At 42.0% G+C, this 23,996-nt stretch overlaps 2 protein-coding genes across 2 annotated transcripts; one reads left to right on the top strand and one right to left on the bottom strand.

Annotated features, from left to right (window-relative positions):
* Nucleotides 1-507: 507 nt before the first annotated feature.
* MYCFIDRAFT_45877 (uncharacterized protein) lies at nucleotides 508-1,699 on the bottom strand (the record flags this gene model as incomplete). The annotated part of the gene is made up of 2 exons (XM_007933103.1): nucleotides 508-1,382; nucleotides 1,432-1,699. The coding sequence occupies 2 exons, from the start codon at nucleotides 1,697-1,699 to the stop codon at nucleotides 508-510; spliced, it is 1,143 nt and encodes a 380-aa protein (XP_007931294.1).
* Nucleotides 1,700-2,112: 413 nt separating this feature from the next.
* MYCFIDRAFT_145481 (uncharacterized protein) lies at nucleotides 2,113-3,325 on the top strand (the record flags this gene model as incomplete). Its single annotated transcript, XM_007933277.1, has 2 exons — nucleotides 2,113-3,165; nucleotides 3,227-3,325. 2 exons carry the CDS (start codon nucleotides 2,113-2,115, stop codon nucleotides 3,323-3,325), a joined length of 1,152 nt encoding a protein of 383 aa, XP_007931468.1.
* Between the last annotated feature and the right edge of the window lie 20,671 nt (nucleotides 3,326-23,996).

Raw genomic sequence — 23,996 nt, 5'->3', positions numbered from 1 at the left:
ACACCCTCCCCGGGTCGATTGTGGGACCGGGACCATTGAGGTGCTCTCGTCAGCCTTATCTTCGGACCTGCGTCGGGCAAGGATGACCGTAGAACCTTGATGAGCATTTTCGTAGTCAGATAGCAGGTTCCGCAAATCTTCTCAACCTTGGGCTCAGATCCTGCGATGAGGGCATAAAAGTTAGGTCGGGCATCGAGTATGCTCTTGCGCAAGAGCTATTGCACTGTTGTAGCATCCAGGAGTCCATTCCTGTCGAATGCGAAGTGAACGCGGGACATCAGCAGTCAGAAGTTGTCCACTCTTTCTCCTTCCAAATTGGAATGGAAGGACTCTCGTACTGCTCGTACATTCATGTCATACTGTCTAGTGCCACGTCGGCTCATGCTATGCTCTTGAAGACAAAGTGCGTTGCAAGACGTCAGTCCTGCTCCCGAGCTCAGTATGCTGGTCTCTGATAAATCTCACGCACGTGAAGCACCATGCAATGCTTTTTCTTGAAGCGCTGAACTATGCCCACACATCCTGGCCTACACCTTCGATCCAGTTGCCCAGACGCTCCACTCCTCCGTCCCACTCTCTTAATCGGGTGCGCATGCCTTCGATACCATTGCGGTCGAGAACCTTTGGCTGCACCCACGTTATCCGCGCCACCTCTGCGACTTGGTCGATGCTGCCTCGTAACAAGCCCAAGCTCAGTGCCTTCATGATGAGATGCTCGATCTCATCGATCTGCACCTTGGTCTCCTGACTAATAGTGTGGAAGGTCATGCTTCGATCCTGCGGAGGGCGAGAGAATACCAGCTGCGTCAGAGCAGCCAGTGAGATCTTCTGGTAGAGGAATTGTTGGTGTTGCTGGAGGAGACGGTTTGCGTCGAGGTGCTGCTGCAAGATGTTGTATGCAGAGAGGTCACCACGATTGAAGGCGAGGAGCAGATCGCGCAGCCAGGCGTGCGGCGTCTTAGCGAGGCTATCGAGAATCGGATGGAGAAGGAGCTCTCCGAAATTGTAGATGTCTTCGCTGACGAGTGCGGCGATGGAGAGGTCGTAAGCGATGCGTTGGCGGTCTTTCTCGGTAATGTCTTTCAGCTCCACACAGGCAAGGTAGAGGAGTGCTGTGCGGTAGTACTTGGCGAAATGTTGCTGCGTTTGGTAGTATGAGGCGGAGACGCAGTAGAAGTTGGCGTGCACTTCCGTCTCTACGCTGTCAAAGGTGTCGAGGATGTTTTCGCACTTGTCGAGGTCTTTCCGAGCCTCGGCCGTCTGCTGTAGACTGAGGCGCGTGTTGGCGACTGATGTGAGGGCGTATGTGTAGGCGTCTTGTGAAGCGGGCTTGTCGACCTTGTTGGCCAGCGCTTGCAGGAAGTCGAGGCGCTCGGTGTCGTCTATATGTTATTAGTGGATGGCCACGGCGTAGAACTTGATATAGCATACCGGAACACGTGTTTGCAGTACTCAGGCCTATGCGCACGAGCTTGAGCTGGTTGATCTTGTCTGCGAAGCGCTTGATGAAGTTGTTGAAGATGGCTAAGCGCTGCGGCTTGCTGTCTGGCTCGTTGTAGTATGCGACGAGGATGTCGGTCAGTTCGTGCCACAGCTTGCGCTCCCAGTAGTCTTCGAAGGAGAGGAAGTAGTGCTGCAAATGGTCTGGCGCCTCATCTCGCTGTTGTTGGAGGAAGTCGGCGATCTTCTCGTTCTCCATTGTAAGATGGTGTATTCCTTCTGTGCTTGTGAAGCTGGCGGCGATGCTCTTCCGATACCTCCAGTTGGTGAATTGATTGAACCTCGATCAGGCACACGCAAGGCAAGGCAAGCAAGGTAAGGCACTGAGATGAGAGACTGGAGCATGAGCATGAGCATACGACTTCCTAGTTGCCTAGCTCCCGTCCCACTTGAGCCGCATCGCTTCGCATCTGCATTGACCATCTTCGTCGGCAGAGTCCGCGCCAATGGGAAGCTTCCATAATCGTAATCCACCAGCGACCAGCGACCAGCGACCGTAACGCAATACCACCACCACCACTTTAACCACCTCCCAATGTCGTAGCGGCCATCCACCTCCGCCTCCCACCACGTCCCCCCCTCATGGCCATGCCTGGTCTCCAAACCAGCACAATGCCTCTTCAACGCCACCTTGTCCGCCCCTCGACCTCCCTCCGACTCGCGAAGACTGCCGCAGCACCGACCCAATCCCAATGCCGCCGACACATCCAGGACATTGCCATCACGCGCACTGGCAAGCCAATCATTCGGACTCCTGGTGGCAGGAGTAGTCTCGGTGGCCACACTGTGACTGTCTTCGGTGCTACGGGTTTCTTGGGTCGCTACATCGTCAACCGCATGGCGAGAGCAGGAAACACTGTCGTGATTCCATTCAGAGAAGAGATGGCCAAACGACATCTGAAGGTAACTGGCGACCTGGGCAGAGTGGTAATGATTGAGTACGATCTAAGAAATACTGGTTCAATTGAGGAGTCTGTACGCCATTCAGACATTGTTTTCAACCTGGTCGGCCGCGACTACCCTACCAAGAACTTCGACCTGGAGGATGTGCATGTCGAAGGTACCCATCGAATCGCCTCAGCTGTCGCGAAATACGATGTCGACCGCTTCATTCACCTCTCATCACACTCCGTACACCCAGAGTCACCCTCGGAATTCTTCCGGACCAAGTGGAGAGGAGAGCAGGTTGCGAGAGAAATCTTCCCAGAGACTACAATCGTGCGGCCCGCACCCATCTTCGGCTTCGAAGACCGGCTGCTTCACAGGCTGGCTCGCGCCACCAATGTCCTGACTGCGAATAACCTCCAAGAGCGCTTTTGGCCCGTCCACTCCATCGATGTTGGCAAGGCACTGGAGGCCATTGCTATGGACGATAGCACTGCAGGTCAGACCTTCGAGCTTTATGGACCGAAGGAATACAGCATGAAGGAAATTTCGGAGCTTGTCGACCGAGAAATGATCAAGAAGAGACGGCATATCAATTTGCCAAAAGCTGTTCTCAGGCCTTTATTCGGTGTCTTGAACAAGGTATTATGGTGGCCAGTGGGCAGTGCTGATGAGGTCGAGCGGGAATATCTCGACCAATTTATCGACAAGAACGCCAAGACGTTCAAGGATCTTGACATTGAGCCGGGCGACGTCGCTAACTTCACATACAAGTATTTGGTAAGTTAGATTATAGTAGACGATGTATGCGAGGAGTGTTCTATACTAACATTAGCTGCAGCAACACTACCGAAGCTCATCATACTACGACCTGCCACCCATGACTGAGAAGGAAAAGCGAGAGGAAAAGAAGTACTTGCACGTTCTCGACGACCAGTAAACTTCATGGACTGGCTGAAGGGCTTCGTGGTAGACCCTAGTAGAGTAGACCTCCAGCTGCTGGCTTGAGGCGCAGCGACTTGTATATATGATACCAAAAGACCGTCCCATTTGTCCAGGTACCTCTCGTACCGGTTTCGACTATACCGATCTTCTCTGGACCCTCATACCCCAGTGCAGACGCTTGGATCCTCTACAGTAATGAACTTCTAGTAGACTCTTTGATTGAGCTCATTGTGTGAACAAACCCCACTATGCTCCCACTAGACTTCCAGGTTGATCCAAGAGGCGCCTAGGTGCCAGTCGCAGAATCCCCCTATTGCAGTGTACTGAATGCAGTTTCTCGCGATCCATCGGCCGAATCCTTAGTCGCACTTTTGACAACCGAGGATGAAAAGCGCTTATAAGGCTCGACACTTCTCTACGGAAGCATCAACTAAATCTTTTAGACTCGAACAGCCTCGAGGTCTTTACGAAGCTTCTAGTTAGTTATAAGAAACTATCTTCTTCTACCGCAACGTCTCGAGCTAACGCGGTAATCACTATCTATAGAACATCCTCTAGCAATAATATGCCCCTATACGACAATCTGTCTTGCCTAGTCTCTAGGCAGAGTAATAGTGCTTACAATTTGTCGTATAAAAAATAGCGTATAGCTTAAGTAGTAGCTTGCTTCTAATACCTATACCCTCGGAACTCGTCGCTATAGTATCGAATCTTGCGACTTAGTAGAATACTACTTAGCTCGTAAATATCGATAAATTTCTAGTCTCGAGTTCCTTAGTAAGATTTACAATAGTCGAAGACTATAGAAGTTATATTATAATATAATCGAGTTAGGAACTCTACTCGGAATTAGCGACTAACCTAGCTACTCTTAATATAGAGCTTATATACCGAATAGGGTTAGATTAGTAAGAAGCTACTATTAGTAAAAAGAGCGGCGGTAATACTAAAGGTAATAAAACTATATATCTAATAGCGGAATTTCTAGGCTAAGAGAAGAAAGTAGTATATAGTATCGAGGGGCTCTTAACTTTAACTTCGCCTTACTTATATCGAGACTACTACTAGCTATATAGAAGAAGATCTTAACTAAACTCGCGCCTAGGTTTTCTACTACTAAAAATGCTTTACTCTCTAGTAAACCCTATAAAATCCCTCTTACTAACTAATAAGACTCTCGCGCTTAATATCTAGCGGCGCTTTACTAATAAAGAAGTTCTCTAGGCTATGCCTTCGGTTACCTCGTAAGCTTATTATACGTCTTTAATAACTAGCTTTTAGTAGGATTTGCCTCCCGATATATACTAACTATATAGCTACTAAATACTAGATATTTAAGATTTGCTACTCGTATTAAGATTTACTAATAAATTTTAGTAAATATTTATATTTAATTTATATTTAAATATAGTCTTAGCGATAGTAAAGGCAGTAGTAACGCTTAGAGTTAAGAAGGAGGTTATTCTATAGCTATTTGTATAACTCGTCGTTATTGTAATATAGGTTAGGTAAGTAGTAGATAGTATAGTTAAAAGCGTATAGTATTTAATAAGGTCTATAAAGGAGGGAGAGGAAGATTAGGAAGTTAGGCTAACGCTAAGCGCTAAGCCCTATCTAAGGCACTAAGACCCTAGCTTTACTTAGCTAGTTATATGCCTTTTATATATTCTCTAATATAGGCTTCCCTTCTAAAGGCTACGTCCTCGTAGCTATTTCTTATTACTTACCTCGCTAAGTTATTAATTATAATAAGCCGCGCTTCTTACGCGTTAAATCAAACGCTTAAGTAACTAATTACGTTACTATTAGTCTTACTATTAAACCTTACTTTAATGTCTGTTATATAATAACTACTCTTCTAACTAAGCTATTACTATTATCCCCGTACTAAGGGTATATTAGCACTATTGCAATATAGTAGCCTTAACTAATAACGACGCGTATACTAAGCTATAACTAGGTATAGGGAATTATAGTGATCCCTTTACGCTTAGTTATTAGTCTTTCGAGGTCTTATCCTATTTCCTTAGTAATTAGAACTATTCCTATTATATATAGCCTACTTTAGCTTCCCCTAATTAGCTTAGGGCGTAACTATAGGTATAAGCATTCGGGCTTCGGCTTTTTTCCGAGGTTGCTAGGCCTAATAATCTAGTAGCGACGACCGCCTAGGTCCTAGTTAGGTAGCTATTAATTCTTACTAAAATTAGTATAGCTAATTTTCTATAGCGGCGCCTTCGTAGCGTATAGGGTCGAAATCTAGTAGTTATATTTACTTAGTCGATTTATAACGTGTCTTAAAGGGTTATAAGCTCGAGGTCTATACTATATCTATAAGAGTAATTCCGGGTATTGCCCGTCTATAGTCTTACTCTATTAAGGTCTCTTTTTATCCTTTTAGTCTTTAGTTAATACTATATATATTAGCTATATAGTTTTACTACTAATCTATATATATAGCGGATAGGGCAGAAAAGGTATATAGTAGCGGCGTACCCTAGCGGAATACTAGTAGGGTACGCGAGGCGTATAAGGTTAACGATAGTAGGGGTCGCTAGTAGTAGGTCCTAGCGACAATAGCAGCACTAGGTAATATTAATAGCTAGTAGTTAGCGCCTTAGCGCTAACTTTACTTTTTCCGCTTTCTAGGCTTTATTCTTTTTACTATACTTATAAAGCAACTATAACTAGCTATTACCCTTCTTCGCATTTCTAGTATTATTATTACTATAATAACTAATCGCCTATGCTCCGCTAGCGCAGTCTTTATTATTATCGAGTAAGGCGCTATTAGATAAAGAGGTAGATATAGGAGGTAGCTGTAAGAGTAGTAGAGTGGTAGCTATTATAGGCGGTATAGTCTCGGGTTCTATAAGCGCGTTATTTGCTATCGGGTAATAATAGAAGTAGTAGAACAGGTTATTAGTAGTAGATAGCTAATACTACCCCCGGGGTATTATTAATCCTAAGTAGCGACATCTCGGCTTCGTTATACTTATAAGGTCTTCTTAGCTTTCTTTCTGCTATCTATAGTAGCCCTATATTCTTATAGCAACTCGGTTGTATCCTTAAAGGAGTCTTTAGGCTCCTACGAGTTCTACTTAGGGATATAGCGTTACTAGCGAAGTAGGTATTCCTTCTTGCCGTTCTTTGTCCGATTATTTAGTATACGTTCTATCTACTATAGCTCTCTACTATTAACTAATACTTCTTTATACTCGGTAGGGGCTTTTTTAGTACTCTCGCGGTAGTAATACGGTATAAGAAGGGAGCTATAGAAGGTATATTAGATAGTATAATATAGTAGAAGCTATAACTGATAGGCTTAGCTATTGCTCTTCGGTTCTCGAATATAGAAGGGCCTAATAAATCGCGGTACTAGTTTAGGACGTGTTTTGCTATTTAGAGAAGGATATTTACGGATACGGAGGTTCTTAGTATTTATTATAACTATATCGCCTTGTTTAAAGGTTATTAGCGTATAATACTTATTATAGTAGCTTTTAATAGGCCTATGCTTTCTTTAATTTGTTAGCTATCTTAGTATAGATTTCTCGTATCTTTAATATACGTTCTATAGCCGCTAGTGTTTCTAATTAACCGGCTTCTATTTCTTAGGGTCGGCCTCGAGCGGTAGTTGTTATAGTACAGCTGGGTTGTGGCCTTTAGTAGCGTAGTAGGGTAATACCTTAGTTAATAAATAGACAGAGTTATTATATATAAACTCGGCTAGTTTTAGGAGGTCTACCTATTTGTTAAGATCCTCGTTAATATAACTATATAGGTACTGCTATAGGGTAACATTCTGCCTCTTAGTCTAACTATCGGTCTATAAATAGAAGGCTATCGATAGCCGATACCTTATTCTTAGCTATAGGTATATATCGCTCTAGTAGTAGTAGTACGATATAAAGATCGAGCTACGGTATAATACTAGCCCTTTAGGTATGCCCTAATAGGTATAGAAGATATTGTTCTATAGCGCTTCTGCTAGGTTAACTGGTGGCTAATCCTTTCTAGTAGGAATATATCGAGCGCTCTTAGTAAAGCGGTCTACGACAACTAAAATAGCATTAAATACGTCCTTACTACTACGCCTCTTAGCGGTAGGAAGACCTATAATAAAATCAAAGGTAAGCTTAGCAAATAGCTTATTTAGGATAGGAGGTAAAGATAGCTCGCTAAATAGCAGGTACCGTAGTGCTTTAACCCTCTAGTAAATAGTATATATATTTATATATTCCTTTATATCCCGCTTACTATTTAGCTAGTAGTATATTGTTAGGGCTAAAGAGGCTATACGTAATTGGTATATAATTAGGCCGAGTAAAGCTAGGGTCTTAGTGCCTTAGGCAGGGCTTAGCGCTTAGCGTTAGGCTAACTAGCCTGCCTTCCTCTCTCCCCTCCTAGATCCTTATCGAATACTACTTATACCTACTACTACCCTATCTACCTACTAATATAACCCCTATTATATAGTATTCGATCTACTCTTTAAGGGCAGCAGCTAGATAGTCCTTATTTTAAGCTTTTAGCGGTATAGCTACGAAAACTATCGATTTAACTATATTACGCCCGAAGGACGGGACCTATACGTACTATTCTACTAAAAACAACCGTGCTAATTATTAAGCAAGGCCTTCTATACGGCCTATTGCACTAAGTTAAGCATATTAGACCGATACCTACTAATTCCGCTATATCCGTACTATAAGGGGCTACAATATATTATTAGTGCTACCCCTTATTATAATAGCCGGCTTATTACGAAACAATAACAACAATAACCGCGGCGCCGCTAGTAGCGCTAGCAATAACAATACTAGTAGTATAGAGCCTACTAAAGTGCCTGCTAAAGGGCCTACTAAAGAACCTATAGTTCTAGGTAACGATCTAGAATTGCCTATTAACGACATTCTTAATAATATTATTAATCGACGATATAGCTAACTAGCCTTTAGCCCCTAACTAGTAGGGAGACTTTAAGAAGCTACTTAAAACAGGCTTACTACTCTACGTTAAGAATAGTAGCTAAAGGATAACCTCCTCGAGCTTCGCCGCCTTTAGGAAGCCCCGATAACTACTACTAAACTAATAGTAGGGCCTTCCTTACTATCTGTTTAGAAGAAGAAGGATGCTAAGCTTAAGGACTATACCGTATTTAACGGCTCTAGTCGCAAGCAGTATAACGATTACATACGTAACTATAAGCTTAACTAGCGAAACGCGCCTAGGGCTCTTCTAGACGACTATTCCTTAGTTGTCTACGCTATATAGTATATTAATAGCGACCTAAAACGTACCTAGGATAACTATTTTAACTCCCTTAATAACTAGACCGCTGTTTAGTAGCAAACCTATAAAACTATTATACTAGACACCCTTAGAAACCCTATACTAAGGCAACAATATGCTTAGGACTAGTACCTTCGAGCTAAGTAAAAGACTAATCAATCGGCCCGCTTATTCGAGGCCTATTTAAAGACCCTTAAAGACGACCTTCCGCCTAAGACTAATTCTATATAGATCTCCGAGATACGCCTAAAGCTTAGATAGGAGCTTATCCTCCAATTAGACCGTCGCCGTATATTCGAACAAGCTAATCTAATACGTATTCAATTTATAGTCGAGGTAGAAACAGCTAAACGAGCTATCTAGCTCTAGTAACGACTAGAATTAAGGATCCGACTAGCTAGTACTAACCGTAGCAACCGTAGCCGCGGAGGAAACTAAGGTTCCTACTAAAACAATAGTGCTAACAATAGGAATAGTAACAATAACCGTAGAAGAGGCCGTAGCCGTCGACTATATAGAGGAGGCTGCGATAGGGGCCGTAGAAGGGGCTCGTATCCCTATAATACTAACCGCTCGACTAATAATAGTAGCAATAGCTATAACAACCCCCTAACCGGATTAAAGTGCTTTAACTGTAATAGCACTAGCTATTTACTAGGCTAATGTAACAAACCTAAGGACTAGGCCCGAATTGATCGTGCCTCCGCTAAGTATAAGAAACACCTTTTAGCCGCTAATACTACCCCTATCGGCTCTTTTAATTAGTCGAAAAAAGAATAAGCGCCGCACTAACTATTAGCCTTGTGCGGCGTAAAACTATCGATATTATACTAGCTATTATACGTACCTATCTTATATAGGATACGTATAGAACTAACTATTAAACTAAGGTTATACTAGATCTAGGAAATTCGGTTAGCGCCCTTATTAATTACCGCCTAGCTAAGCAATTAGACCTCCGACAATTGCCTAGAACTAATATGCTAACCCTTGCTTAGTTTAATAACGCTCGGCACTTAACCTATAGGGCTTACTATATCCCTATAGTTCTAAAAGACGACCTCGGCAATAAGCGCTTATTAGACTTTACTGCCTATATAGTAGACATAGACAACCTTCTATCCGATATTGTTATCGGTAACCCTATTCTTAAGCACTATACTATAGTTATAGACTTAGGCAGTTAATAGTAGCGATTTAGAATCGCTAGGAGAGAGGATATTAAACACATTAATATTAGCGAGTGTCCTAACGACATTAGGGTCCCATTTATTAGCAACCTAACCCTAGCTAATCCGACTACCGACCTACTCGGTAGTAATAACAAAGAACCTGTGCCCCCTAATAGTATAGACCCTAATTAGCTTGCTCGTATACTATAGCCCGTTCGAGAAACCTATATTAATGTATTTAAATACTACCTAGCATCGACATTGCCTGTATTTAAAGAGACAGACTGTAGGATTAGTGTTGTAAAGGGCAAAGAGGTCCCTTTTAGGCTACTCTATAACCTTAGTAAACGAGAGCTTGCTATATTACGTAAGTACCTAGATAAGAACCTAGCTAATAGTCGAATTTAGTATAGTAATAGCCCTACTAGTGCACCTATCCTATTCGTACTAAAGAAGGATAGTAGCCTACGCCTATATATCGATTATTATAGACTTAATACTATTACTATTAAAGACCGCTATCTACTTCTACTTATTAATAAGACCCTCGATCGCCTATCTAGCGCCTATTTCTATACTATACTAGATATTAAGGATGCCTACTACCGTATCTGTATTCGTAAGGGCGACAAATAGAAAACAGCCTTCCGTACTCGTTATAGCTATTTTAAGTACTTAGTTATGCTATTTAGCCTAGCTAATGCCCCTGCTACATTCTAGTCCTATATTAATCGGGCCCTATTAGGCCTACTAGACTACCTCTATATAGTTTACCTAGATAACATCCTAGTCTATATCTATTTACCTAATATTACGGAGTACTAGGCTATAGTCCGTAAGGTGCTCGATCGCCTAAGGACCTATAGCTTATATTATAAGCCTTCTAAATACACCTTTACTACTAAAGAGGTGTTATTCCTCGGCTTCCTCGTATTAACTAATAGTGTTAAGGCTAATCCTAACCGGATTAAAACAATTACTAAATAGCTAACCCCTACTAGTATTAAGGAGCTTCAATTATTCCTAGGTTTTACTAACTTTTACCGCCGCTTTATTAAGGGCTATTCGAGGCATGTAATGCTACTAACTAAGCTTACTAAAACTAAGGCCAACCTAACTAGAGAGTTCAAATAGACTAATAGAGCACAAGCCGCTTTTAACGGTTTAAAGAGGCGATTTACTAAAGTCCCCTTATTATACTACTTCGTACTAAGCAAACTAATTCGTATTAAGACTAACGCTTTATAGTTTGCTATATTAGCTATTATGTTACAACAATCGGATAAGGACTATTATTAGCACCCGATTGCCTTCTTCTCGAGAAAGATAATTAATGCTAAGCGTCGTTACGAGACCTACGAGCAAGAGCTCTTAGTAATCGTAGAAGCCTTTAAGTACTAGCGCTACTATCTCGATAGTATATAGCATACTATTTAGGTCTATACGGACTATAACAACCTCTATAGAATCACGAAGGTTATAAGGGTTATAGGTCGATAGGCTAGATAGGCCGTCTACCTCGCCGGGTTCGATTTTAATATATTATACTAGCTAGGCGTAAGTAACCCTGCCGATAGCCTATCGAGGCGACCTAATTACGATAGCGAGACTTAGTATATTAATTTATTGTTTCTAACCCTATAGTATAAGATTGCTATAGCCCGTATTATTAATAAGTAAGCGTAGGATAAGCGGACTTCTAGACCCCGCGGCGGCAACAAATACTATAGCGGAGTTGCTATTCTTCTAGTGCGCGTTGGAAAGGACGTAGATCGCTCGAGCTATAATAACTCGATTAAAGATATTGCTATCTATAGCGATAGTACTATAGAAGAGGTTGTAGTAGTTCCGGCTACTAGTACTATTAGATACATATAATACGTACCTCGTTTAATAGCAAGGGTACTATTAAATAACCTTACAAATAGGGATAGTTAATCGTTTATAAATAAGCTATTACGTGCTTAGTAGAGGGACGCCTTTGCTATTAAACGTATTAATAGGCTTGTAAGTAGACGAGCGACTTAATCTAGTAAGAGTAATAGTTAGTCGATCGACGACAAGGGTTACTTAAAGTTCAAGGGCAGATACTATGTCCCCGCTAAACAATCGATTAGATAAGAGCTTTTAAAGAGGCACTATAATAGTAAGCTCGCTAGTTACTATAGTATAGAGAGGTCGCACGAGTTACTATCGCGTATATACTACTAGCCGAATAGTAAACGGTATATAAAAGAATACGTATAGACCTACGTAGTATACTAGCGTATTAAAGCACTAAAGCACCTGCTATTTAGCGAGTTGTCTTTACTTCCTGTTTCTAGGAAGCTATTCGTAGAGCTTATAATAGACTTTATTATAGGCCTTCCTCCCGCTAAGCGTAGGGGCAGTAAGGATGTATATAATACTATCCTTATTATAGTAGATCGATTTACTAAAGGCGCTCGATATATCCCGGCGCGGAAAGACTAGACTACTATTAATATAGTAGAAGCGCTATAGAGCAACATCTTCTATACCTATTAGGGAACCCCTAAGGGGATAGTGTCTAATCGTAGATCGATACTAACATTATATTATTAGAGCGAGATATACCTATAGCTGAGGCTAAAGCATCGGCTATTAATAGCCTTCTATCTATAGACTAACGGTCAAATAGAGAGGTAGAATGCTACTCTATAGTAGTACCTATATAGCTATATTAATAAAAACCCCGAGGATTAGGTTAACCTCCTATAGCCTATAGAATTCGTATATAACAATAGTGTACATTTATCGACTAAGGTCTTACTATATATAGCTATAATAGGCTAAAACGCTACCTTACTATAGGACCTACTAACGCTCGAGGCCGAGCGTAAGGAAAGGGAAGCGCGTTAAGTACTAGAGACACTAGCGGTAATAGAACGTGTCTAGAAGATGCGAGAAATTCATACTCAGATAGCTAAGAAGCTAACAAAGGCTTAAGAGTACTAAAGGACCTACTACGATAAGCGCTATATACTAATAACCTTTAAACAAGGCGATATAGTTATACTTAGTACGAAGAACCTCCGCATCCGCAAACACCTATTACCTAATAGCAAAACAAGGCCTAAGCTCGCACTAAGATATATTAGCCTATTCCGTATTCGAGAGGCTAAGGGTATATAGGCCTACTAGTTATAGCTTCTACCCTATTATACTATCTATAATACCTTCTATATATCCCTCCTTAAACCGTACTATTAGCGCGAAGGCGATAAAGCGCCTACTAAGTTAGAAGAAGTCTTAGCCGATAGTAAAGAGCTATAGTCTATAGAGCGTATACTAAAGCATCGGACTAGGTAAGGTAAGAAGGAGTACCTCCTAAGATAGCAAGGATATTTACCTAAATAGGACTTATAGGAGGCTAAAGACTCTTTTAAGGATATAACTAAGTTATTAGACGAGTATTAGACTAGTATAAAGAACAAGAAGAAGACTAAGAGCCTATAGTACCGCTAGAACTACTAGAGATACCTAGAGCCGATACTACCCCTAGGGTACTATTAGCTAACTAATTAGAGGCAAGCAATTATTAGTAATAAAGGACAATAAGACTATACTACTATAGCGAATGCGCACTAAGCGTTAACAAGCGCGCTATAACTGTTAACTAATCGCCTACTCCTTTAAAGAATCTACCTCTTTACTAGCGCAATCTATAAAACCCTTCTCTTAGCGCCCTCTCTTATTCTACGTCCTACTAGAGCCCTAAGGCCTAGTCGGTCGGCGATAACGGCGCGCGCGCGTATAAATAGTAACGATAATAATAATAATAGCGTTGCGTTTATATACTGCGATTTAGCGAGATAGCGGACGGCGGTAATCCCTACTAGCGCGGCGCTAACTAAATTCAATTAAGAGGCGAAATAAAGCTAGCTAATACTCGATTAGGTAACCGTTACGAGCGATAATCATTTTATAACGCTTCCGTATAGAGTTAAACAAATTTTGAAGGTAACTCCTTGAAATTCTACGCTACTCTTCCTTAGCCGCATTTCGGAGCTCGGCAACTGTACCTAGTTACGGTATCCGCTTACTAATCCGATCCTTCTAATAGCTCTATACGTTCTCGATTAGGTTTAGCTCCGGCGAATAGGATAGTAGCGCTATACGATTGGTCCCTATATTTGTATATACTTTAACGGTTAGCCCCGCCCTATAATATAGCGCGTTGTCTTCGACTAATAAGAAGGAGCCGCCCTATTCTATTTCGAGCGCTAAGCGAAACAGTGTAACCGAAGGCAGGATATTCTCGCGATAGTATTAGCTAGTCTATATTTCGTCCTTAGGTAGCTTAATTAGGGGTCTAACGCCGAAAGCCGAGATAGACCCTTAGAAATGTAAGGTTACGGCTTTCGGCTTCCGCGGCTCGATTGCGTTAGGGTAGCTTCGATCGTCGATATTATTAGCTCGCCGCGTAACCTACGTTCTCGGAAAAATAAGCCGAAGACCGACCTTATTAGTATAAATCGTTCTTAGCTAATTAGTCTCGAGGAATCGGCGACACTACGTAACTCGCTTCTCTCGGATTGCGGGGGACGTTTCTAGGGTATATAGGGGTCGGAAGCGGCCGAGCCCCTCCTACGTTATTAAGCGATTAATAACGTAGAGCGACTCGTAAATGCTAAGCTTACGTGCTACCTTATACTATTTCTTCCTTCTTTAATCGCGATTAGCTAAACAAGCCTCGGCTAGCCGTTTTCGGACTAGTATGCCGAGTACGCTATTACTACGGCTACGTAAGCGAGGTAGTATAATTAGTCCTTCTAGAATTCGACGAATAGTTGGCGTCCGGATCCCGGTATTAGCGCGGATTGTTTAGTTATCTAAGCTACATCTAGCTATAGTATAAACGGCTATGCGTTCTAAGTAGTTAGTATAACGTCGTAGCGTACGTAGCGTAGCGAGGTACGGCATTTTAATTAGCTAAATAGTCGAATTTAGTTAGTTAGTTTGTTAGATTAGTAGCTAGTTTAGTAATAAGCGAGGCGCTAGTAGTAACCGTTATACGGGTAGAAAACGGTGCTTAAGTAGTTAAATCCTAGAAATAGTAGGAAGTAGTAGGAACGGCTAAGAAGCTTCTAGTACGTTGCGGCTATAACCGAAATTAGCTAGCGCCGCGCTAGCAGGGATTACCGCTGTCCGCTATCTCGCTAAATCGTAGTGTACTAAAAGGCGGCACGGCCGGCGCGGCTATATTAGTAATAGTATTACGGAGTATATTATTAGTCGAAGAAGGAAGTCGGAAGCAAGGTAAAGTTAGCGCTAAGACGGCTAGCGCCGCTATTATTAATATTACCTACTATTGTCGCTATACCTACGAGAATAACCTTACCTATACTATAGCCTAAGGCTAAGACACTAGGTTAAAAAGGGTAAGCCGTTCGAAGGACTTAGAGACTAAAAAGGTTAAGCGACTAATAGACTAACTAAGGGCAAAAATATAGAGCTAAGCTAGCCGGGGTCGATCTTGCGGATAATAGGTTACTCCTCGATCTTTCCGACTCTTTAAGCGAGGCAAACCTTAACTATTACACTTATAATAGCCTTTACCTATAGAAACTAGACGAACTGCGTTTTTAAAAAGATAAGATTAATTAACAATTAAAGGCTGCCAAACCTAACTAATTAGGGCTAGTAAAACTACGATAGTAAATAATAGTCCTCGTAATAATAAGAACAATAACCCTCGGAAGCGGACGAACCCTTAGAAGCGGACATTGCTAGGTCTTTTAGAGTAGACGCAAAGAACTCGGAACGACATTACTTAGAGCGGAGGTAGTGCTATAATACCTCGTACGTCTACCTATTATAGTAGGGAAGACGCGCCTATATTATAATTAGTCGATAGTCCTTAATTCTTATAGATATATATTACTTTATTATATATAAGGATAGCGTAGTTAGAGTTAAATATTGTATTATATTAGAAGTAAGGTTTAATATAGTTACATAATTAGGTAGTTAAGTGTTTAATTTAGCGCGGGCTAAGTAGCTTATTAGATTCGCTAAGTTAGTAGCGGAGGTCGAGGTTAGAATATAGAAAGGCTACGAGGGCGCGGCCTTTAGAAGGGAAGCGTATATTAGGGCTAAAGAGGCTATACGTAATTGGTATATAATTAGGCCGAGTAAAGCTAGGGTCTTAGTGCCTTAGGCAGGGCTTAGCGCTTAGCGTTAGGCTAACTAGCCTGCCTTCCTCTCTCTCCTCCTAGATCCTTATCGAATACTACTTATACCTACTACTACCCTATCTACCTGCTAACATAACCCCTATTATATATATACGCGATAGTAGCTCGTACGACCTCTCTATACTAGACCCCGTAGTAGTTCGGTTTGCGAACTACTAAACGTATATAGTTTAGTTTCTTAGCGGCAAACTAGCTCCCTAGTTCCGGTTTGGTTTTTTTAAACTATATAGATTCCTAGTTTAAACTAGAGACTATATTAGTTTTACTATAAGGACACTCTTATTCGACTACCGGCTACGATTGCCGGCTATAATAGTAACTAAGTTATATTTACTACGCTCGCGGTTGCCTTAATAATAGCTATTGCCGTTGCTAGAGCGTAGTTGCCGTTGCTAGGGTATAGTTACCGTTGCTAGGGCGTAGTTACCGTAGTTACGAAAGCTTATCTATATAACGTTACAAAGGCGGCAATAATTAGGGCTTCGCGATATTCTTATACCTTTTAACTTCTTCCTCTATACCTATACCTATAATAACTACTATACGCTACGCCCCCGGGCCCCTTTCTTAAAATAGTAAGAGAGAAGCGCGCCGCGCGCTAAATAGAAGATAGAACTAAAGACCGCGAGTTTATTTTACCTAAGCATCTAAGAAAAAAGTATAAGATTAAAGAGGTATACTCTACGAAAAAGAATTCTATATAAGACTACGAGAGAAAGTAGAAGATAGATAAGGATAAAAGATTAAAGGATAAGAGAAGAAAGGCTCGGAATAAGGTATTCTATTATTAGCTAGTAACCGGCCCTATACACCTAGGCTGAGTTTTGAGCCTATATAAGAGGCCTCCTTCTGCATTGTAGATAGAGCACTAACCTCGTATAGCACATTGTGCACGTTACACTTCTATAATGCCTATATTGTAGGGCTCTAGTTATTAGCCTAAGCGACAGTCTCGTTATCCTATCTTACTAAACATAGCTGCCCGTATTGCTATAGGTTATATTACCCTCGGTAGCCTATACTATTGCTATAAGTAGTAGGAGTAGTATTAGTTTCCGTCCTTTATTAGAGCCGAAGGTAGGGCTATCTCTTTATATCTAACAGGTTCGGGTATGTTAAAGGTAGTCTCTAGGCACGAATAGCTATAACTAAAGCGAGGGTACGATAAGAGCCTACGATACGGACGATACCGAAGTATCTTAAGGGGCTATTACAACAAGTAGAGAAACCTCTTAACGAGGGCATCGCTTTAACCCCGAAAAGCTACAAACCCTTAGGACTGTTATAGCTTAGGGCCTAGTCTATAGCTATAGCTAGCTTCTAAGGACTCGGCTCTAGGTCGAAGACCTATTTAGCACCGCTTGCTCGAGATAAGCCCCGCCTAAGGAGGAGATAGACTAATTACCTATCGGCCTTGCTTGGTTTGCTAAGACTATCAATTAATAGTAAATACGGATTATAGGTCGGATAGCCGGGGAGTCCCCTATTAATCGGGTAGGGCGTCCCTAGATTCGCAGCCTCGCTTAGACAGTGCTTAGCCTTCTACTAGAAAAAGAAGGCTACCGCCCCCCCCCGCCTAGCTAAAGGAGATACGAGCTAGTTTCTAGGATCTAGGTATAAATAGAGATTGCAGTCTCTCCCTCCGAGCGGCTCTCGCCTAAGTTTACTAAATTAAAGCTCCTAGTAGTGTCTAGGCGACCCCTAGGGGGCTAAATCCTAATACTACCCCTAGGGTATTATTAGGAAAACAGCCTAACATACTATTCTCTCGCGCAGCAATATTATAATAAACTAAATATACTAAAAACACGTTTATATAGCATTTTATTTCAACTTTATATAGCATTCCTTTTTAACTAATTTATAAGCAATCGGATAAGCTCTAGCTCTAGCGAAAACGAGCATTAAGAATTAGCGGAATCTTCTAAATCCGAAAACGCCCCTAATTCTATTAACGAAGAAATTAGGCGGCGACTAGTTAATATAAGCGAACCTCCTACGCCCTCTACGCTAGAGGCGCTCTATACTGTCCTTATAAAGATAATAGAGAAGCAAACTAAGCTTCTCCGTTAGAGCAAGCGTCGCCCGCTAGAACTAGGGAGCAGTACAAATCCCTTATTCGAAGGGTAGAACGCTATAGTATATATTAAGCGCTTTAAGGAAGGCTTAGTTAATTACGAGCTCGATAGAGAATCCGACTAGTATAAGATTCGGTCCTTTACGAGGACTACCTCCTCTAAGCTTTACCGAACCCTTAAAACCCTAGTTAGCTACCTAGAAAAGGACGATAAGTCTAATACTAACTAGGAGACCTTTAAGATAGCCTTTATAAGGGAGTATCGGGAGCGCGATAGCCGTCGTATTAAAGGCAGTCGTGCGTAGCTCGAGTCCCTCTGCTTAGTAAGGCGTACTAAGGATAACGACCTAAAGGGGTATGTCTGCGAGTTTATCGAGTTAGCGGATAGCATCGAATAGAGTAACCTCGAAAACTCTTAGAGAACGAGGCTACTCCTCTAGGGGTTACTATAGCCTATAGCTTAGCGTATCTTCCGCCGCTACAAGCTTAGCGAGGCCGATCCTAAGAGCTTTAGGAAATATAAAGAGGTCCTAGTATATATTAAGACCGACATTAATAGCATAGCCGATGCGAGGAAGTTTATCTACGGCGAAGACCGGAATAACCTAGCGTAGGTTAGGAAAGAGGCCTTAGGAAGCAAGGGACCTAAGTTCCTTCCTAAATCGTAAAGTAGTCCTAAGACCGTAACTCCTACTATTACTAAGCACTCTTAGGATGTCGCGGACTTAGCTAAATCCCTAGCCTAGCTAAACCTAAATGCGAAAGCATTGCAGCGAGTTAGGGAGGTTATTAATACTACTATACTAGGCGATATACTATTAGTCTACTAGGTTTTAGATCCTAACTACCCTAAAGCCCCTTTAGTAGATGTCTACGCTATACGGAAGATCTATTCTAACTTAGATAGCAAGTACTAGATATATAGCGGGTTTAAATATATCTAATCGTCCTACCCTATCTAGAAAGAGCTTCTTAAAAGGAAGCTTATTATGCAAGTAAATAGCCGATTCTACTATATAGACACCGGCGACAAGATTGATTTCGAGTAGGATCGGAGAGCCCCGAAGCTGCCTTAGCTAAAGACCCTTCTAGAAAAGAAGTATAGCGGCAAGATCGAGTTTAAGGATACTAGGAATAGTACCCTCGCCGCTATTACTAAACGAGAAACTTAGAAGGTTAGGGTAAAACAGGTTAAGGAGCGGAGTAGTAACAGCACTACTAAGCCTATTAAGGTTAACTTTGTTTCCTAGGATCCGGACGTAGTTACTAATATTTACGCGGTTACTAAGAATAGTGTAGATGTCTACGCTACTATACGGTCTTAGACCTAGTCCTAAAACAAGGGTAAGAGCCCTTAGAACCCTACTCGCCCTAGTGTAGCAGCCCCTACTAGGGTACTAAAGAACAAGGCGGCCGATAAGGCTAAGCAATAGCGAGAGTTAACCGCTAAAACTAAGACTCTCTAGATAGCTATAGACCGCGCTGCCCGATCTAGTACCGCACCTAGTACCGCACCTAGCACCCTACCTATAGAGAGCCTAGTCGTCCTAGAGACTCTAGAGGTCGATATAGAGGATATTGCTACCGATATTAGTAGTACCCTAGGTCTAGCTAACCTACCGGCCTATAAGCGAAAGTTATCCGATCTAAAGAGCTTTCGCTTCGATAGGTATATAAAAAAGTATAGTACTAGCCTAGCTAACTCCTTAGATACAAAGGCAAACGCTCTCTTCTAGGCTTTATAGTTCCTAGACCTTAAGTCTAATATATCTATAGGAGAGCTACTAGTATACGGTTTGCCTACTAACCTGTTCTAGAGCCGAATCCCTAACGATACTACCTTTATAAAAGACCTCGCTGCCTTCCGAAGAAAACAGGGACGAGAAGATTATATCGACGTCTCTTCTCTATAGTTCCTTCCTAAATTTTTAGGTGCCTAAGAGTTAGCAGAAGGCGAATTAGTAACCTACGAGAGCTAGGAGACTATCGATAATACTAACGAAGAGGGGGTTAAGGAGATAGGCCGAGGGGATAGTAATAATGTCGACCCTACTCTAGTTTCAGTTTCTATTAAGGCTATCCGATTTACTAGCTAACAAATCGGTCGAGTAGGACCTCCTCGACCTAAAGAACTTTACTCTATCCCTAATAATATAGACCTTTCCGCAGTTACCCGTTCCTTCGCCGTCGTCCCCGCTATCTATATTTAGGTTAGTATCGGGAGCTATAGTTAATAGATGCTAGCAATACTTAATAATAGTTTAGAGTTACTTATTATAAGTAAGCGCTAGGCTAAACAGCTTAGACTGCTAATAAATAGAGACATTTCCCTTAGTATATAGGGAGTAAATAGGGAGGTTGCGCTAGTAGGTACCTGCTATAATGTTATAGTAGACGCTTTCGGTATATGCTTTTCCTTTACCTTCTAGATTGCCGCCGACCTAAACACGCTAATTATTCTAGGTCGGCTATAGTCTCGCATAACTCGTAGTGTCTAGCGCAACTACGACGATAGCTCCTAGGAGGGAACTATCGCTAACTAGAAGGGCAACCGAGTCGTATTTACTAGTTATATTAGCAATACTAGCTATAAGTCCTACGAGGATATCCTTACTACTTCTAAACAGTCTTCGGGAAACGCTACGGCGCGGTTATAAGACCGGCAATCTGCGCTATAAGTTAGTATAGCTTAAATAGGTTATTTCTAGAAGTGCGCCGCTCCGTACGTTAAGGCAAGTTTCTAGGTTCTGCACTAAGAAGACGAATACTCGAAGCGACCGCGAGTATAATATAACGACTACCTAGCGCGCAAGTTAAGGTAATAATACTGTCGTAAGTATTATTACCGGAGGCAGGTCTACCCGAACTAACTAATTAGGACGCGAGTCTAATACTACCCTAGGGATGTTATTACGAATCTAACGTTTTCGCCGGCGTTATAAATTAGGACTACTAGCTGTATACCTATCGACTTAAGGAGACTTCTAAAGAAGTATAATAAGAGGAAACAAGGGTCTCGAATAGCATGCGAAAGTACTAAGTCGACAGACAATCTATCTAAGAGGAGCGCGAGGGAAGCGCGAAGGAAATAGTCCGGAGTGCTGACTAAGCGGATGCTAAGGCTTGGCGGATGCCTGAGGCATCTAGGGTCTTGCATGTAAAGGCGTAGCCGCGGGCTATAACAAGAAGTTTACGCGCTGTTTTGTTACGCTAATCTCTAGGCCTAGCGACAAAGAGAGAGAGCTCGGGTTCGATAATCGATTAGTATATACATCCTATATAAAAGGGTAGCCGACAAGATCAAGCCCGTAAAAGGCAGCGTATATATTACCGATAGGTCTAATCCTAGCGGGAATCCTAACTAGCGATAAAAGTGCCTTAATTAGGAGGCGACACTACTACCTAGGGATAGTCCGTACGATTAGAAGTATATTACTAAAAAGTTTTCTACTATCCCTAGGGGGTTAAGGCTAATAGAGGAGAGGCTTGCGAAAATTAAACCTAGTATCGAGCTTTCGGATCGTAAACTAGATTTGCTATACGAGCTTCTATATAATCGCGAGGCCGTATTAGTATATAACTTTACCTACCTAGGTAGAATAAATCCGGAGGTTGCCCCTCCGTAGAGGATCCGAACGATCGAATATAAGCCTTAGGCCTACCCTAGTTTTAAGCTAAACCTAAGCCTACGAGATATAGTTAAGGACATAATACGACAGCGTATAAAGGCTAGTACCCTAGAACCTTCCTATGCCTCGTATCGCAATCTATACTTCCTAGTTTAGAAGAAAACAGCTTATAGGGAACTAAAGAAGTACCGCCTAATTAACGCTATATAAAAGTTCAATACAGTTACAATTAGAGATGCTAATCTTCCTCCGGAGACTAATAGGTTCTCGGAAGCCTTTGCTAACTGTATTGTAGCCTTACTAGTTAACGTTTTCTCGGGTTACGACTAAATTCCTCTCTACTCTAATAGCCGAGACCTTACTAGTTTCGAGATACCTCTTAGGCTATATAGATAAACTATCCTTCCCTAAGGGGCAACTAACTCCGTAGCCTAGTTCGTTCGCATTATAAACTAAGTCCTCGCGGCCTATATCTCCTATATAGCGATGCCTTTCCTCGACGATATCGGCATTAAGGGCCCTAAAACTAGGTACGACAATAAAGAAGTAGAGCCTAGCATCCGTAGGTTCTTTCTCGAATATATCTAGAACCTCGATAGTATCCTTTACGACCTAGAGCGAGCTAACCTAACGGTGTATAGGGAGAAGCTTTAGCTCCTATATAAACGAATAAACATTGTCGGGTTTGTAACTAATAAGAACGGCCGCTATCCTAATAATATACGGGTCCTAAAGATAGTGTCCTAGCCGGATCCTACCTATTAGAAGGATATCCGAACCTAGCTTAGAGTAGTCTCCTACTTCCGTATCTAGGTCGAGAACTTTGTATTAGTATATAAGCCCTTATACGCCTTACTTAAGAAGGATGCCGAATTCGAATAGACCTCCGTTTACTAGGCTACTAAGGACACGGTAACTAAGGCACTCGTTAGCGCACCTATACTAATATCTATTAACTACTTAGAGGGTGCGGGTTTAATAATTGTTGCTATTAACTCGAGCGGGGAAGGCTATAGCGAGATACTAATGTAGTATAATCGTAAAGAACTATCTTTACGATACCCTATCCGGTACGACTTAGGGCTATAGAAACCGATCGAGGCCCGGTACGATACTAGTAAGCGAGAATGCCTTAGAGTCTACAAGGCTCTAAAGAAGTTCCGGCTATAGGCTATAGCTCTTTAGTGTATTCTTTCGTCTAGAAATCGACGCTTAGACGCTAGTCTATTAGCTTAACCGTATAGCGTCCGACCTGCTAAACTCTACGATAGCTCGGTAGGTTGCCTAGATCTATTTGTTTAACTTCGACGTCTTCTACGTTCCTAGCAAGAAGCATACTAGACCGGATAGCCTTTCTAGAAGGCCCGCTATAGAAGAGGACATCGCCGAGATAATAGAAGAAGAGGATGTCGATACGGTAATTAACCGCACTTTCTTCGCTGCCTTCTATATTAATGCTATACTAGCGATTACTAGGCCTGCTGCCGACGACTAACCTAGCGGCTAACCTAGTAACCTACCCGACGAGAATCCTACTACTAACAATAACGACTAGGCTAAAGCTAAGGCGGATAAACTAGAGAGGGATGATATCCTTAATAGAGGCTACTCCGACGACTCCTATTATATCGCCTACTTCCTAACCTATACGAAGAAAGCGCCTAGCCTATTAAAGAGTTAATACCGTCGGGTTATTCGCTATTCTCGACGATTCCTAGTTAAAGATCGAATCCTTTAGCGACAAGCGATAGTTAATACACCTCTCTAGCGTATTATTAACGACCTAGTAGCCCGATAAGAGATCCTTCGTTCCGTTTACGATAAGCTCGGCTACCGGGCGGCGGAGGGTACCTTCGATGTCCTTCGTCGGCGCTACTAGTAGGACGGCGTATAGGCTAATGTCTCCCGCTACTATAAGAGCTATCCTAAGTGCAATTTTAGGAATAGCTACCGGCGTCTAGGAGAGCTGCGTATTCCTACTGCCTAATTAGTTAGAGAGCGATAGTATAGCGATAGGGTCTATCTTAGTCGCAATAATAGCTTATATATTATTCGAGAGGGTCTTTCTCGATAGCCGGAGGCCTATTATTTCTATAAGGGCTGCGGCGCTATTAATGCTCGTAATATAGCTACCTTCCTATTTAAGGATCTGTTTTGCCGCTAGGGAATACCTTACGAGATTATCTTAGACAACGCTACGAACAATATAGCTAAAGAAGTTTAAGTACTACTTGTTTCGTATAGGGCGAAGAACGTTCGCATCTCCCCGTACTAT

Source organism: Pseudocercospora fijiensis, assembly GCF_000340215.1.
Source record: "Pseudocercospora fijiensis CIRAD86 unplaced genomic scaffold MYCFIscaffold_10, whole genome shotgun sequence".
In the NCBI taxonomy this organism is placed as follows: domain Eukaryota; kingdom Fungi; phylum Ascomycota; class Dothideomycetes; order Mycosphaerellales; family Mycosphaerellaceae; genus Pseudocercospora; species Pseudocercospora fijiensis.
Note: the sequence above shows the minus strand (reverse complement) of the source record. Positions and strands in the feature narration are given on the sequence as shown.